The sequence below is a fragment of the Spermophilus citellus genome, assembly GCF_964194105.1.
Source record: "Spermophilus citellus genome assembly, chromosome: 15".
Lineage (NCBI taxonomy): Eukaryota > Metazoa > Chordata > Mammalia > Rodentia > Sciuridae > Spermophilus > Spermophilus citellus.
In genome coordinates, this window is record NC_138195.1 from 93,346,304 (window position 1) to 93,359,221 (window position 12,918).

Here is a 12,918-nt window from a genome sequence, read left to right on the forward strand (position 1 = left end):
ACAGATTATCATAGAATAGTGAAATACATATTTAAAATAAAGGTGGGAAATCCAGTTGCAACCATGACAGAAGAGTGGATGTACAACTGATCCTTCTGTCATCTATCTATCTATCTCTGGAAGAAAACACATGGAGTGAAGTCACACTCAGCCCAGCTTTCTGCCTGGGGACGCTCCCTAAACGTAGCACAGAGGAGCTCCACACAGGAGCACTTTGTTTCTGAGTGGACGGTCTGAGAGGGAACCTTGTGGCTACTGCAGATTGGAATGTGAGAGGCAGGACACCAGAGCAGAATGTAGCTGCACACAGGGGGCTCAAGAAGTTGCCTAAGCCCCTGGAGTCTTCCATCTAACACCAGGCTGTACATTAGCAGAACCAGACCCAGGCCGGCCGGAGAACATCTGCTGAGGCCCCTGAGCTTCCTAGAGATTCCAGAGGCCGAAGTGCACTGGAGCCACAGAAGTTCCAATCAGCCAGAGTGGAAAGGCCTGCTGAACACTTCAGGCATTCAGCCCAGACTTCAGAGAGACTGTGCCTTGAGACTGGGGCTATGCCGGTCCTCAAGTAACAGTTTCTACAGACATCCTAACAGAAATTGAAACTGGTCTAGACTCTCAAGAATGTTACATTCAGCAAACCACAAGAAATTGCACACAATGAGAGAGAGAGAGAGAGAGAGAGAGAGAGAGAGAGAGAGAGAGAGATGCAAAGAAGCAGAAAAATAACCAGGGCTTCCCCCCTGCAAAACAAAACAAAAATTTAGTAGACACACACGCAAAGATGACAAAGATGCTAAAATAAGCAATCAGAGATGTTGCTATAAGCCTATTTGAAGATTTAAAGGAAAAGATGATATAAGAATAAACATGGAAAACCTCTGCAGGGAAACAAAAATTATTTTGAAATAATCAAATAAAAATAAATGATCTAAAAATAGAATATCTGAAATGAAAAATTCACTGGATGGACTGAACAGAAGAAGGTTAAGCTCTGCAGAAGGAAAGATCAGTGACTTCAAATACACAGCAACAGGAACTCTACAAACTAACAAGCACAGAGGTGAAAAGGCTACAATTTTCAAAAGCCTCAGTGACCTCCGAGGAGTATTAGGAGCCCCTGCCCCTGCAGCTAGAGCCCAGTGGTGGCAGAGGGGCAGGGGGACAGTGTTGAGGAGATCATGGCAGAAAAATCTTTAGATTTAAGGAAAACTGCAATTTAAATCAAGAAACCCAAGTAAACCCAAGTGGAATACACACAAAGAAAACTGCACCAAGACATATTTCAGTAAAAATTATAAGAAAGAAAACAATAGGGAGAAAATTTTAAGAGCAATTAAAGGAAAAAGATGTATTACATGAACTACCAATATAACAACAAAGGATGGATCTCACAAAAGATGAAAGAAACAAGAAAAAACATACTACATGCTACACTTCTGTGACGATCTGGATCAGGGGAAATAACCTGTGGTGACAGACATCAGAACAATGGCTGTGTTGAGTGGGAATGGGAGGATTTTCTAGTTACGAGGGAACTTTCCAGAGTAATGGAAGTGTCCATGTTTTGTAGGGTATCCATGTCACCAGTTTGTGGACTTGTCTTTGTTCATTGCTGTATTCCTTAATGAAAAGTAATCCGAGACCAAAAAAAAAAATTAAAATATTGTGGGGACCCACAGTAGGGCGCAACCATCCTTTCTTTGTAAAAAAATCTTATGGCAAAGGGCCTGTCCTCCCAATTTCAGTGGGCAACAGTTGTCAGTATGTGTGCATAACTTGGAAACAGAGGCAAGGAGGAAACAATATTGGAGTTATATAAAAATTAAAAGTTTTGGATCTGTTGGATTCATTCTGGTACATTCCAAGGATCAAAATAACCATCCTGACTGCCACCTCTGTGGGGACAAAAGAAATCCTGTCTCAGAGTGTCCTTGCTCACCCTGTCCTGCAGCCAATCACCAACACCTGATTTTTTTCCTCCTAAAATGGTGAATGTTTTGTTGCTTTCTGTTTAAGAGCAAATCCTTCCCGGATTCACACATGTTGCTTCTGACTCTCCTGCTCACCACTTCTAGACAGCATTTCTGGCCTCAACCCTGGAATTCCAGCTGAGCCCTTGAAGCTCAATGAATACTGTCAAGTCACTGCAGAGAAATCCAAGGGCCCAGTCCTCAGTCCAGTGGAGGAAAAGGTGTACCTCCCGGTGATGTGACAGCCACAGCCACCTGGGGTGGTATCTAACAGGGAAGAGCTGGACAGCTGGGTGTGGGAAGGAGTCGGGGGCGTGGACATGGGAACTGCATCAGGAAAACCCCAGGTGGGCTATGACCGGCAGAAGCCATGGGCTGGAGAGGGCTGTGTCCCAGGTCCTAAAGGATGAAGGTGACTAGGTATTCTGGATGGCAAGAGGCCTTGGTGCCGAGGATGGGCATGGGGGAATTGACTTTGAAGCAGCAAGGACCTTGAGGCAAAGAGAAATGAAGATGGCCAAGAAGAGTCCAAGGGCTTCCTTTCCAGGACCCATAAGACCCTAAGTCTCTGTGACACATCTGCATGTCATGATGTTTGTTGACATTAGAGACATTAAGGAACATTGCTTCATTCCTAGAAGGTTCTTTGGGGTCCAACAGGGAGGCTATTATCAGAAGAGAAGAGCCATCTGCCTCCTCCTCCTGCTCCCAAGGCTGTTCACTCCAATGGCAGATGTCTCAGGAAGGCAGCACACTTCGCTCTCCCTGGATCACAGTCTCAGCCTCCCCAGCCCTGCAGTGTTAACAAGCATAACTGTGCTTATCAGGCTTTGAAATTATTGCCTTCTTGTACGTAAGCCTGGCTCTTCAGCAACTTTAGCAGCAGGAAAATTCAGAGCTGGATGATGTCACTGGGCTGTTGCTTGAGAACAGGCTCAGGAGGGAGCTGCCTGACCCCTGGGCTGGGGTGACAAGGTGGCCTACTGAGGCTCCCTCTGCTCTCCCAGCCCACATACACTCCCTGAGCTCTTCCAGGCTGTGGGGTGTGTGAAGAGCCAAGGTGGGTAGAGGATGGAGACAGGCACAGCCCCAGCTGCTGCAGCTTTCAGCCTCGAGGACAGGGAAGAAAGAATGACTGACACCAAGGGAGCAGATAAACCTAAAAATAACCCCAAATTATGATAAGGACTGAGGTAGAGAGAAGGGGTGTGGCCATCTTCAGAGAGCAACTGGTAAGAGGGTGCCAAGAAGGGAAGAGGCCCCAGGCAAGAAGAAGCTGGCTTGGGTAGGAAGGGAGCGTGGCTGTAGCAGGGGCAGTCCAGGCAGTGCCTCCCTGCAGTCAGCTTTTATTCTGAATGAGACTTTCAATCATGGGTCCGAAGTTGTGGGAGCACTGCAGTTATAGGAGAGGCGAAGGCAGTGAGAAGAGAGAGGGGACAAGTAACTTGGAGAGGGATCCAAGGCAACCATGGAGAGGAAAGTCAAGTAGGTGTCACTAAAGAGGAAGAGCAAGTTAGGTCTGAGATGGCAGGAGAGCCTGGAGCAGCTGAGCCAGGAGGAAGGTCCCTGAAGCTGGGCTTTTCTGAGTTACCTACACTTGGCTGGTGTTACAGCGCTTGACAGGCCTCCAGGACAGGTGTGCACTGGGCAGGGAAGGCAGGCTGAGCTCAGGTTCTCCACTGGCTTCACAGCTGTTTGCACCTTACAGAAGGGGAGTCACATTCTGGGCAGATCAAATGTGGAGGTGCTGACCAGCAGGTGCCCATATTTGGGTTTGCAGCTATGTCTGAACAGACCCCAATTGTCCCAAGAGTTACCTGCTGGCTATTGGTGCTGGGTGGGGGTACAAAACACCTCTAAATGCCACTTTCTCACCATCCCCTCATGCGTTTTCTCACCCACACCCTAAGGAGCAAGGTCCCTATCACAGATAACAGCATCCCTCATGAAGGCCAGGCCTGGGCCCAACCTGGAGGGCAAGACACAGAGGTTCACAACTGAGATGGGCACATGGCTTTGGTATCCTTTCTGCCCCTCTAATGGAATTTTCTTTTCTCTGAAATCTCTCTAAAAAACCTAAATGAAATCACCAGGAACAAAATCCCTGGAAACAGCAAGCGCAGACCTTTTCTGTGTTGCTCTTCTTGGTGTTCAATTTTGCAAAAATTGCCTTAGTGACCCCCAAGCCCTCTTCTACCACACAAGGGAACCCTCACTGGCTCTTCAGGAAGGAGGATGCCATGCCCACGTCTCTGCTCACTTCTCCCAACCAGGAATGTTACCGGGAGCCCTGAACCAGCCATAAGGCCACTTCCTGGTGCCCAGGGCTTAGGCTGGACAGGAAGGTCCTTGATTTTCCTTTCCCGCTGATATGAGTTCCTGTCACACCCTGTCTTATCCGCATATGCCCCTGGGTCGGGTTAGAGTGGCAGGGCCAGGGGCTCCCTGAGGGGCACCAGCCTGAGCAGGCGGATGTCCTGGGAGCCTGGGTGCTTCCATGGCCCGGGCCCTGCCTGGCGGGCGGGGCCGCAGCCCCGGAACGCGGGCGCCGGCTGCGCTCCTCGCGCCGGGCACCAGGCGTCGCCCCCGCTCCTCGCAGCGCCAGGGCCCCCGCCCCCGCCGCGGAGCGCAGCCGGAGGAGCCGAGGAGGCGGCGGGACCCGGCCGGACAAATTTCCTGCTCGGCGGCGGGCGGCGGGCGACAGGAGGCGTCGGGAGCGGCTCCAGGACCCCGCAGCCTGCACGCTTCCCCGCGACCCTCCTTTGCGCCCGGCGGGGACAGCGGGGCGCCCCGGAGGGCGGCGGGCGGACGCCCGGGAGATGCGGAGCCGCGGCGGCGGCGCGATCGGCGCGACAGCACCGGCCCCCCCGAGGTGAGCGGCGCGCGGTGCGTGCGAGTGGCCGTGCGCCCCTGCGGTGGCGTGTGCCCCGGGCCGCCCGAGCAGGCCGGGGACGCCGCCCGGGAGCCGCCGCGGGAGACCGTGCGCGCCGGGGTGCTGGGTCCGAGCCGGGTCCCTGCCGCCCTCGAAGCGCGCCCGGTGCTGGCGGCTGGGGACCAAGCGACCCCGGCCACCGGCTTGCGACGCGTCCCCTCCCCCAGAGTCCCCAGCCCAACTTGGCGATCACATCGGCAGCTCTCGCGCTCCCTCTCGGTAAACTGAAGCAGAGCGTGTGAGTCTGAGGGTGGCGACAGCGCGAGGGGAACTGTGACAGGGCGACGCGTGTGAACGCAGTCGACATAAGAGGGGTGCCAGCGGGTGTGCTGAGGGCTGCGCGCACAGGGTTGAGATTGGAGCCTTTCCAGAAAGTGACTGAGTTGCCACAAGTCCGGGCGGGGCTGGGGGCGCTGAAAGGATGCTTCCCGGGCTGGGCTGGTCTTCCAGTGCCTTTTTAAGGAGGGTGAAGGGGGCGGGGCTCAGAGACCCGGTGGGAGACCCTGGCCGGACCACCAGTGTTTGCAATGTCCATGGGTGACCTGACAGAGCTCCTAGAGCCAGGGGTCAGTGATGCCAATCCCGCAGTGATCCTGGAGACCATCTGGGGAAGGCTGGGCAACCCACAGGATGGTGGGGCAGAGCCAAGACCAGAGACCTGGTCAGACCTGACCTAAATTCCTTCCAGGCATGATAAATCCTTCTAGAAAGGTTAGACAGTGACACCTGCAGAATTGCACACTGCTTTGTCTTGACTTAGGACCTCTCTATCAGAGCTTCCATACAAGAAATTCAGGGAAAGAATATGGCCCCAAGCTTGTGTTGTAGTCAAGAGTGTGTGGCTGAGTTGAAGGAAAATTGGCAAAGAAGGATCATGTTTCTAGAAATTATTGTGTCTGTCCAGTCAGCTCTGCCCTTGACCCAGGTGCCCTTGACCCAGGGTACCTGGAAGGTTTTGCAGGGCTGAATGAAGCTCTCTTGCAAAATATAGACCAATGCCATTTAAACTATATTTGTGGGGGGGCTGTCTTTCCAAAACTGGGGACTCAGCAAAAAGCATGAAAGGGTCGGGTGTAGGTGGCGATGCAGGCTCTGAACACCAGGGCCACTCAGCCTCTGCCAATCAGCAGAGCTGGGAGCATGAATAGGGCGGGGGCTGGGCTTCTGAGTACAGGCTCTAAGCTTGTGGGGAGCAGAAGGCCAGGTGGTGGCATGGAGCAGTACCAAGGGGTGGGGAGTGTGCTGCCAGTCAGAAGGTCTGAAGCAGCACCCAGCCCTTGCTTGCTCCTGACCAATTTCAGGGCCCAGATCTTTGTTGGTTAGGATGATGCCAGAGAATCTGCACTGTCCCACCCCACCCAACAGACTTCCCATGTGTGCACACAGCTAGACCTGGACTTGATGGAAAAAGACCAGGTATTTGCTAGTTGGTGGTTGGAAGGGTCTAAATGGTCTTAGATTTGATAATAGAGTCCCCCTCATCCCTGGCCAAATCAGCTGTGGCAGGTGAATGAGGGGTTGCTGTGTGTGATGTTGCCCAGAGAGGCAAACAGGGACAAAGTGAGAGTAGGCTCAAAAGGAGTGTGGTCAGTACGGCCAGGTGCAGAACCTTCCTCTCCCTCTGTGGAGGAACACCTGGCAAGCATGCACCGGGTTCAGCAGCTCCACATCCAGGGAAGCCTGGAGAAGGTCCCAAGCTCTGAGTCCTAGGGGTGACCCTCCTGCAAGGGGCTGCAGCAGCTGTAGGAGTGATGACAGAGGTGGAGGCATTATTTCCATTGGGAAAATGTGTTTCTCGTCCCTGTCTGAAGCCCCCTACTTTCCAGATCCCAGGAGACAAGGCTGCTCAGCCTCCTGCTCTGAGAGCTCCTGCTCTCCCTTTTTCTCATATAAGAACTCCGACCCATATTCAAGGCCCACCTCAAATGTCTCAGTCTCTATAAAGTCTTCCCGGTCCCTCCAAGAGTGATCTCTCTTCCTCTTGTTTCCACAGAAGGATATTTGTGCCTATCCTAAAGTACTTACTGGACCCTATTTTGATTGCTTGGTGGCTTGTCCCAACAGTTCGTCAACAGCAGTCATGGAGGGTGTGTCTCAAAGCTTGCACTTTGGGTTCAGGCATGAATTCAAATCCTGGCTCTGCCACGACCTTGGCTAAGTGACTCAACATTCACACCCCACTGTTGTCTCCATAGTGGGGCTGTTCATCCCTGCTCTGGAAGGCTGTTGTAAGAGGAACGGTGGTACATAAAAGGACAAGGCCTGCAGCCATCACCCAGTAAATTGCAGTTATTGGTCCCCAAAACACTTGACACTGGGCAATGCACATGTTAAAAACCAGTGAGGTTTTAATGGATAAATGAACAAAGCCCAAATCCATATTAATAGATAGATCCTGCCTTTTGTATGCCATCCAGTTTGATTTGGATCTATATGCCAGCCATATACATCCAAATCAATACAATGTGATGTGTTAGATAATTTTATCTTTTGCATGATAATCTGAACTATTATGTGAAGTTTGCACAATTAAGTATTTCATCTCATAATGCTATCACCTGTGCTCTGTGAATGAATCCATTCTTCAACCTGCACTGTCAACACCAGTGTTAGTGATCCATGAGGCAGAAATGCAACTCGCAGTGCTCGTTAAGCTGAGCTTGTGACCTGAATTAAACTGGGATGGGTGGGAGGTAGTGCAAAAGTGAACCAAACCGACAACACTAACAAGCAGCATGATGCAGGAAAAGGCGTATGGAACCAACTTAAGAGCAGAGTCCAGACCTGAGCCTTCAGCACTCAGCCGTGGACGGCCCCTCAGAGCTGGCTGTTCTGAACTCAGTGGAGAGGGCTGCTCCAGGCCACCCCTGAGCCTCTCCCAGCTCTAGGGCAGTGACCACATTTCACCCTGCCTGCCATTGGCCCAGAAAGGGTACCAACAGTGTGCTGATGGATCCAAGGTTGGAGCTGCCCGCCCTGTTCCACGTTTCTCTCTGCTCTGAATGCCAGCTCTACACGGAGTGAGAGCAGGCTGGTGGGTGTGGTTAGCATGCTGTGAATTTTAGGGACAGACCCCAGATATATCAAAGATCTATTTTGGAGGGTTAACTTCTCATTATTTTGTCATTTGCAGTTTGTTTGTTTGTTTTCCCCACGAAAGAAGCATGGGGGATAATCAGTATAATAGATGTTGGGATTTTAGATCAGCCACACCCAAGGCAATAGGGGTGGGTGACATGTTGCTGATTCTCAGCAGATGCAGGTGTGTAACGGGGGGGGGGGTGCTGCTGCCGGATGTGGGCTGGGAGATCCCTAGTTTGGGGATTACCAAGCCAGCCTCCTTTTCTTCTCTCGATTCTGGCTGCTGCTCCCCAAATCTTACCCATCAAGGTCTGCCCGTCCAGGTGTCCCACTGGGGAGTTTTGATGTGGTTCACAGCCTTTGAACTCTTACTGCGGCCGGCTCCCTGCCAGATCCTAGGCCTCATGTCTTTCTTTCAACTATATAAATACTTCAAAGGGTTGATGAAGCTTATGAAATAAAAATCTCTTAACAATATATTCCAGGAAAAACAAATAAACATATCCTTTTATATTGATTCCCAGGGAAATAGGGACCCAATAAAGTATTTTTAAAGGATGGACATTTGTTTTAAAGTCCCTTTCAAATACAGTTGAGAAAGAATTTAATCTGGTCTATTACTGTGTCTCATGTCAAGGAATAAAAGGCTGAAGAGGTCTTTCTCCCAGAGAAAAGATAAACCCCATGGGAGCAGGAAAACTTTAAAGAAAAAAATGGGTCCTTGGTTATTGACTAAAAGCCCAACATGTTTTGGGCAGTTCTTTTGATGTCAGTGTCTATTAGGTTAAAAAAAAAAAAGGAGAATTGATGAGAACACTTGTTTGGACCCATTTCTGGGTTCTGGCAATACTGAAACTAAGCCTCTGGAAGGGTTAGTGCAGGAACAGTAGGAGCTGGCTGTGAGCCCTGGACAGGTGCAAGACTGTCACCAGCTCCCAGGATGGATGGCTGGTCACATGGTGCCTGGACTCAGAGCACACTGTGGAGTGTGAAGTGGAGCAATGAATAGATGAAGGCCTCCGTGTAGGAGGTGAGCTGCCAAGTGCAGAGGGCTCTCCCAGCCATGGTCCCACCCGACTGGATAACAGGAGCAAGTCCAGGGGAGGGACTGGCTTTCCATAGGAGGCGGCACACCCTGGGTCTGGGGAACAGCCCTCTGGGGCAGAAGGAGCGAGGATGATTGGGGTCTGTGGTCATGGGCTCTGGGCAAGGTAAGACACCCACCCCACCCAAGTGTGACTCCAGTCTTCAACAGGAAATGACTGCCACGTGGCTTACCATGAGCCTGGGTGGAGGGTGTGTGAAGAGGCGTGGCAGCGCCCACCAAGGGCCAGGGTAGTGGGACTGCACCAAGGGCTTGGGGCCACCTGAGCTCCAGCTTCTTGCTCAGGGCATGCAGTTGGTTTCTGTCCCATAAATGCAGACACCATCTTTGGTTATTAATGTCCTTAAATCTATCTGGGTGTTTCCAGCTGGACGTTAGTCACAGATTTTTGTACTAGGGAGAAAATTAGTTCCATTTTTCTTGTCCAGCTGAGATTTTCATGTGTCCTGTCACGTAGCTGCTTGATTACACTGTATTATTTTAAATGGCCTTCGTGCCAGGCCTTTTATTTTGTCTCTCCCTCCAAAAGGACTTGGTGTTTTCACACTGTGTCTCTACAATGGGGCTTTAATCAGTCTCCTCTGCAGAGCTCTTTGCTCTCAGCAGCCTTGGCCTTGACCCTGAAGCCACCAGCACAAGTGCGTGCTGAGTGTGGGGTTGTGCCCTCCCAGCACAGCGCGGCACGTGGTTCCTTGTGATGCGGCGGGAGCTCCAGCCTTCCTTTCTTCTCCTGTTCAAAGAGGCCAGCCTCAAAGCTGGACACCCACCTACATGATTTGATGCCTGGCCCTGGGGCCTCCCTCCCACACTGCCTCCACCTCACCCGACAGTGTGTTTGAAATTCTCATCGTGGGAAAAAGCTTTTTATTTTGCAGTGGGAGTGTGGCACAGGTAGAAATCCTTCTACGAGAAGGAAAGGACTGGGTGTCCTCAGGGAAGCTGGGGTTGGAGTCCTGATGACGACCCTCTCTCTGTTGGTGGTGGGGAGGGTGCTAGGTGACAGAGAGGGGACAAAGGCTCCATTGGATTTGGCGGACACCAGACATCAGTTTGGCGGTTCCCCTGGGTGGCCCTGCTCTTGTTACAGACGTCAATCCCCCCAGGGCTACTTGTTACAGATGGCACTCCTCCCCCACCCAGGGCTGGGTTGTTTTGGGGGTAAGATGGGCGACTGGAGGTGGGAAGGCCTCCAGCTTCTCCCCTGGAGACAAGGTCAGTCCTTGGTACAGAATGCTCCTGCCGCTGTCCAGATACCAGGGAGGCCTGGGAAACCAGCTCTGGGTCAGTGTTAGCACTTCCTGCACAGTCAGCCTCTCCCAGGCTCCCTCTCCTCCGCTCAGCAGGGCAAGGGAGAGAAATTCCCAGCCTCAGCCTTCCTGCCGGCCATCGGAGGAGGCTTGCCTTCATATTCCCTGTCACCCCGGACAGGAGCCCTGTGTCCTGGCACATGGGGTGGGAGGGAAGGAGCCAGGCATGGCCAAGGACAGTTCCAGAGACTATGGGGGATGTGCGCTGGCATCAGGCACAGAATCCAGCCCAAACACCTCGAGCCCCTGAAACAGAAGCTTTCTCATAATTACAGGGAAGGAAATCAGGGTAAATTAATAAAAAGCCAGAATATTTGTGTCCTTTTATTTCAGTCAAGGATTTATAGTAACTCGATCTGGGCCAACAAAGTGTTGCCTTAGGATACTTACTTTAATGAATAGGAAGCATGCAAATGCTCTTCCAAAGAGAATAAAATACTTCGGCTCCTTAAATAAGCAAAAATAAAACTCCTATACAGTCTTGGTTTCACTGTAAAGTTTACTTCTCAGAAGGAAACTTCTGTTTCCAGCCGCCTTCAGTCATCTCAAAACTTGCGTTGCCGCTGGTCAAATTGTTCCTTGTGATTAACACTTTTTTTAGGCATAGTTTTTCCAGTCCTAAAAATGGCTTGCAAAAATGGCTAAACCTTTGCGTGCTGGACTGAGAACTCTCTGAAACAGTAACCCCAGCCTCGTTGACTCAGCATCCTCCTTCCCGAGCTCCCAGCAGCCCTTGATTAAGTGCATCAGTAATTCAATCAATTACTTTTTGCCAACATTGCAAGCCTCAGCTGGAGTTCAGTCATCTATTGGTGATGTTATCAGTCTACCCACTTAGATTCCTTTAAGCAAAGTTCTGATTCTGACCCAGTGTAATATAAAAGGGCAGGAGCCAGGAATTTAATACTTTTGTACTGTAGTGAGCCAAGCCAGTCCTCTTCGTAGCTAGCCAACAATATTCTTTCAAAGGATCTTTCTTGGTTTTCATCAAATGCAAGCAGAGTCTGTAAGATCATGTTGAAGAGACAAATGGAAAGCTCAAGTCTTTACAGAGCACCCACAGTGTATACCCCTGCCGAGTGTCCACTGGGAGGCAGAACCTGCCCCATCCAGAGAGTGGCCGGATGCAGGGGTAGAACACGACACAGCAGGTGGCGTGGGCCTGTGAGGTGGGGCCTGGGGCGCTTCACCAAATAGAGAAGGCTTGGTTTATTCGGATGCTTTCCTGGCATCTGACAGGGCTGGAACATTCCAGCCAGAGGAGCTTCCGAGTCCTGGCCCAGCTGTGAGAAGTAATGTGTCCTGGCTGGGGAGAGCAGCTGTCTGAGTGGAGTGGATAGGCACGAGAGAGGGAAAGTCTTTGGGATTCTGCAAGCCCTGGTACAGCATCCAGGACTCTGGGCTCTGTCTGAGGGACCAGCAGTTCCTAGCCTGTTTAAGATTGGCTTCTTGGGCTGGGGCTGGGGCTCAGTGGCAGAGTGTTTGCCTCGAACATGTGAGGCAGCAGGTTCAATCTTCAGCACCACATAAAAATAAATAAAGATATTGTGTCTACCTACAACTAAAAAATATTTTTTAAAAAAGATTGGCTTCTTCTAAGATTCTAAGGAATGCCATGATTCCCTCTGTAGAAAATGCACATCTGCACAGTTTTTACAGGTTCAAGAAAGTCATGCCTGCCCCGCCCCATCATAAAATCCCTGGGTTCCAGGTGTGCCTCTGCCTGGACTGGCCCTGCAGAGGGTATCAGCATGCTCAACTGCAGGGTGAGGCACAGCCTGCTGGTGTGCCAACTGTCCCGGCTACTGTGCTGGTGTATGGGGAGTAGGGAAGGGGTCTGTCCAACTGCAGCAAAAGTGTTCTGGTACAAATCTGGGGTGACATGTCCGTGTTCCACAGGGCTGACATTCATCCTTTTCCAATCAGTATTAAACCTGGGTTACAGTGTGCATGTTTGCGGATTGGACAATATTCCTAAGTGACATGGACTGGACCATTTAATGATGCTGTGCGTCAGGGACATGGATTCCTGAGAGGTCTCCCTGCTCCCATTGCAAAGCTTCTGGGCTCACCAAGCTGCATGTGCTGACCTTTGCCTTCTGGTGGGGACAAGTGGTATCACCTGCATTGTCCCTGGCAGCTGACCTCACCAAAGGACTCTAACTAGAAGCACACACTTTCAGTTTCCTTCGTGAACGCAGGAAATCTGTGTGGAAGCGTGAAAGTTCTGGAAGGAGTGAACGCAGCACCTGGTGACAGACTGCGAGACATCATGCTGTGGAGAAAAGGCCAGGAGGGCTTTGTGGCTGTTGGGCCACGATGAAGGCCACGGGATAAAGGCCCAGGATTATGGCAGGGTATGAGTGGGAGCCTCAGGAAGAGCTTTGGGCATTTGGGAAACACAGATGTTTCTCAAGAAAAAGCCATCTTTGGAAAGGTCAAGGAGTTGGCCCAGCAGGAATGTACGAGATCACCTCCTTCAGGGTGCAGGGAGTCTAGCTGAGGATGCCTTGCACTATAAAC

General features: G+C 51.2%; 1 protein-coding gene across 5 annotated transcripts in view; it reads left to right on the plus strand.

The window, feature by feature from the left end:
• Positions 1 to 4,427: 4,427 nt before the first annotated feature.
• The window catches only part of PTPRE (protein tyrosine phosphatase receptor type E), a 128,664-nt gene continuing 120,173 nt past the window's right edge, over positions 4,428 to 12,918 (plus strand). For 2 of the 5 annotated variants that reach the window (XM_081267991.1, XM_081267992.1), the window contains exon 1: positions 4,646 to 4,842. In XM_081267991.1, the coding sequence (XP_081124117.1) occupies positions 4,790 to 4,842 (53 nt within the window). In that variant the 5' untranslated portion in view covers positions 4,646 to 4,789. Of the gene's footprint in view, positions 4,843 to 9,133; positions 9,195 to 12,918 lie in introns of those variants that run through there. The other 3 variants (XM_081267990.1, XM_081267989.1, XM_081267994.1) reach the window with 3 other exon arrangements.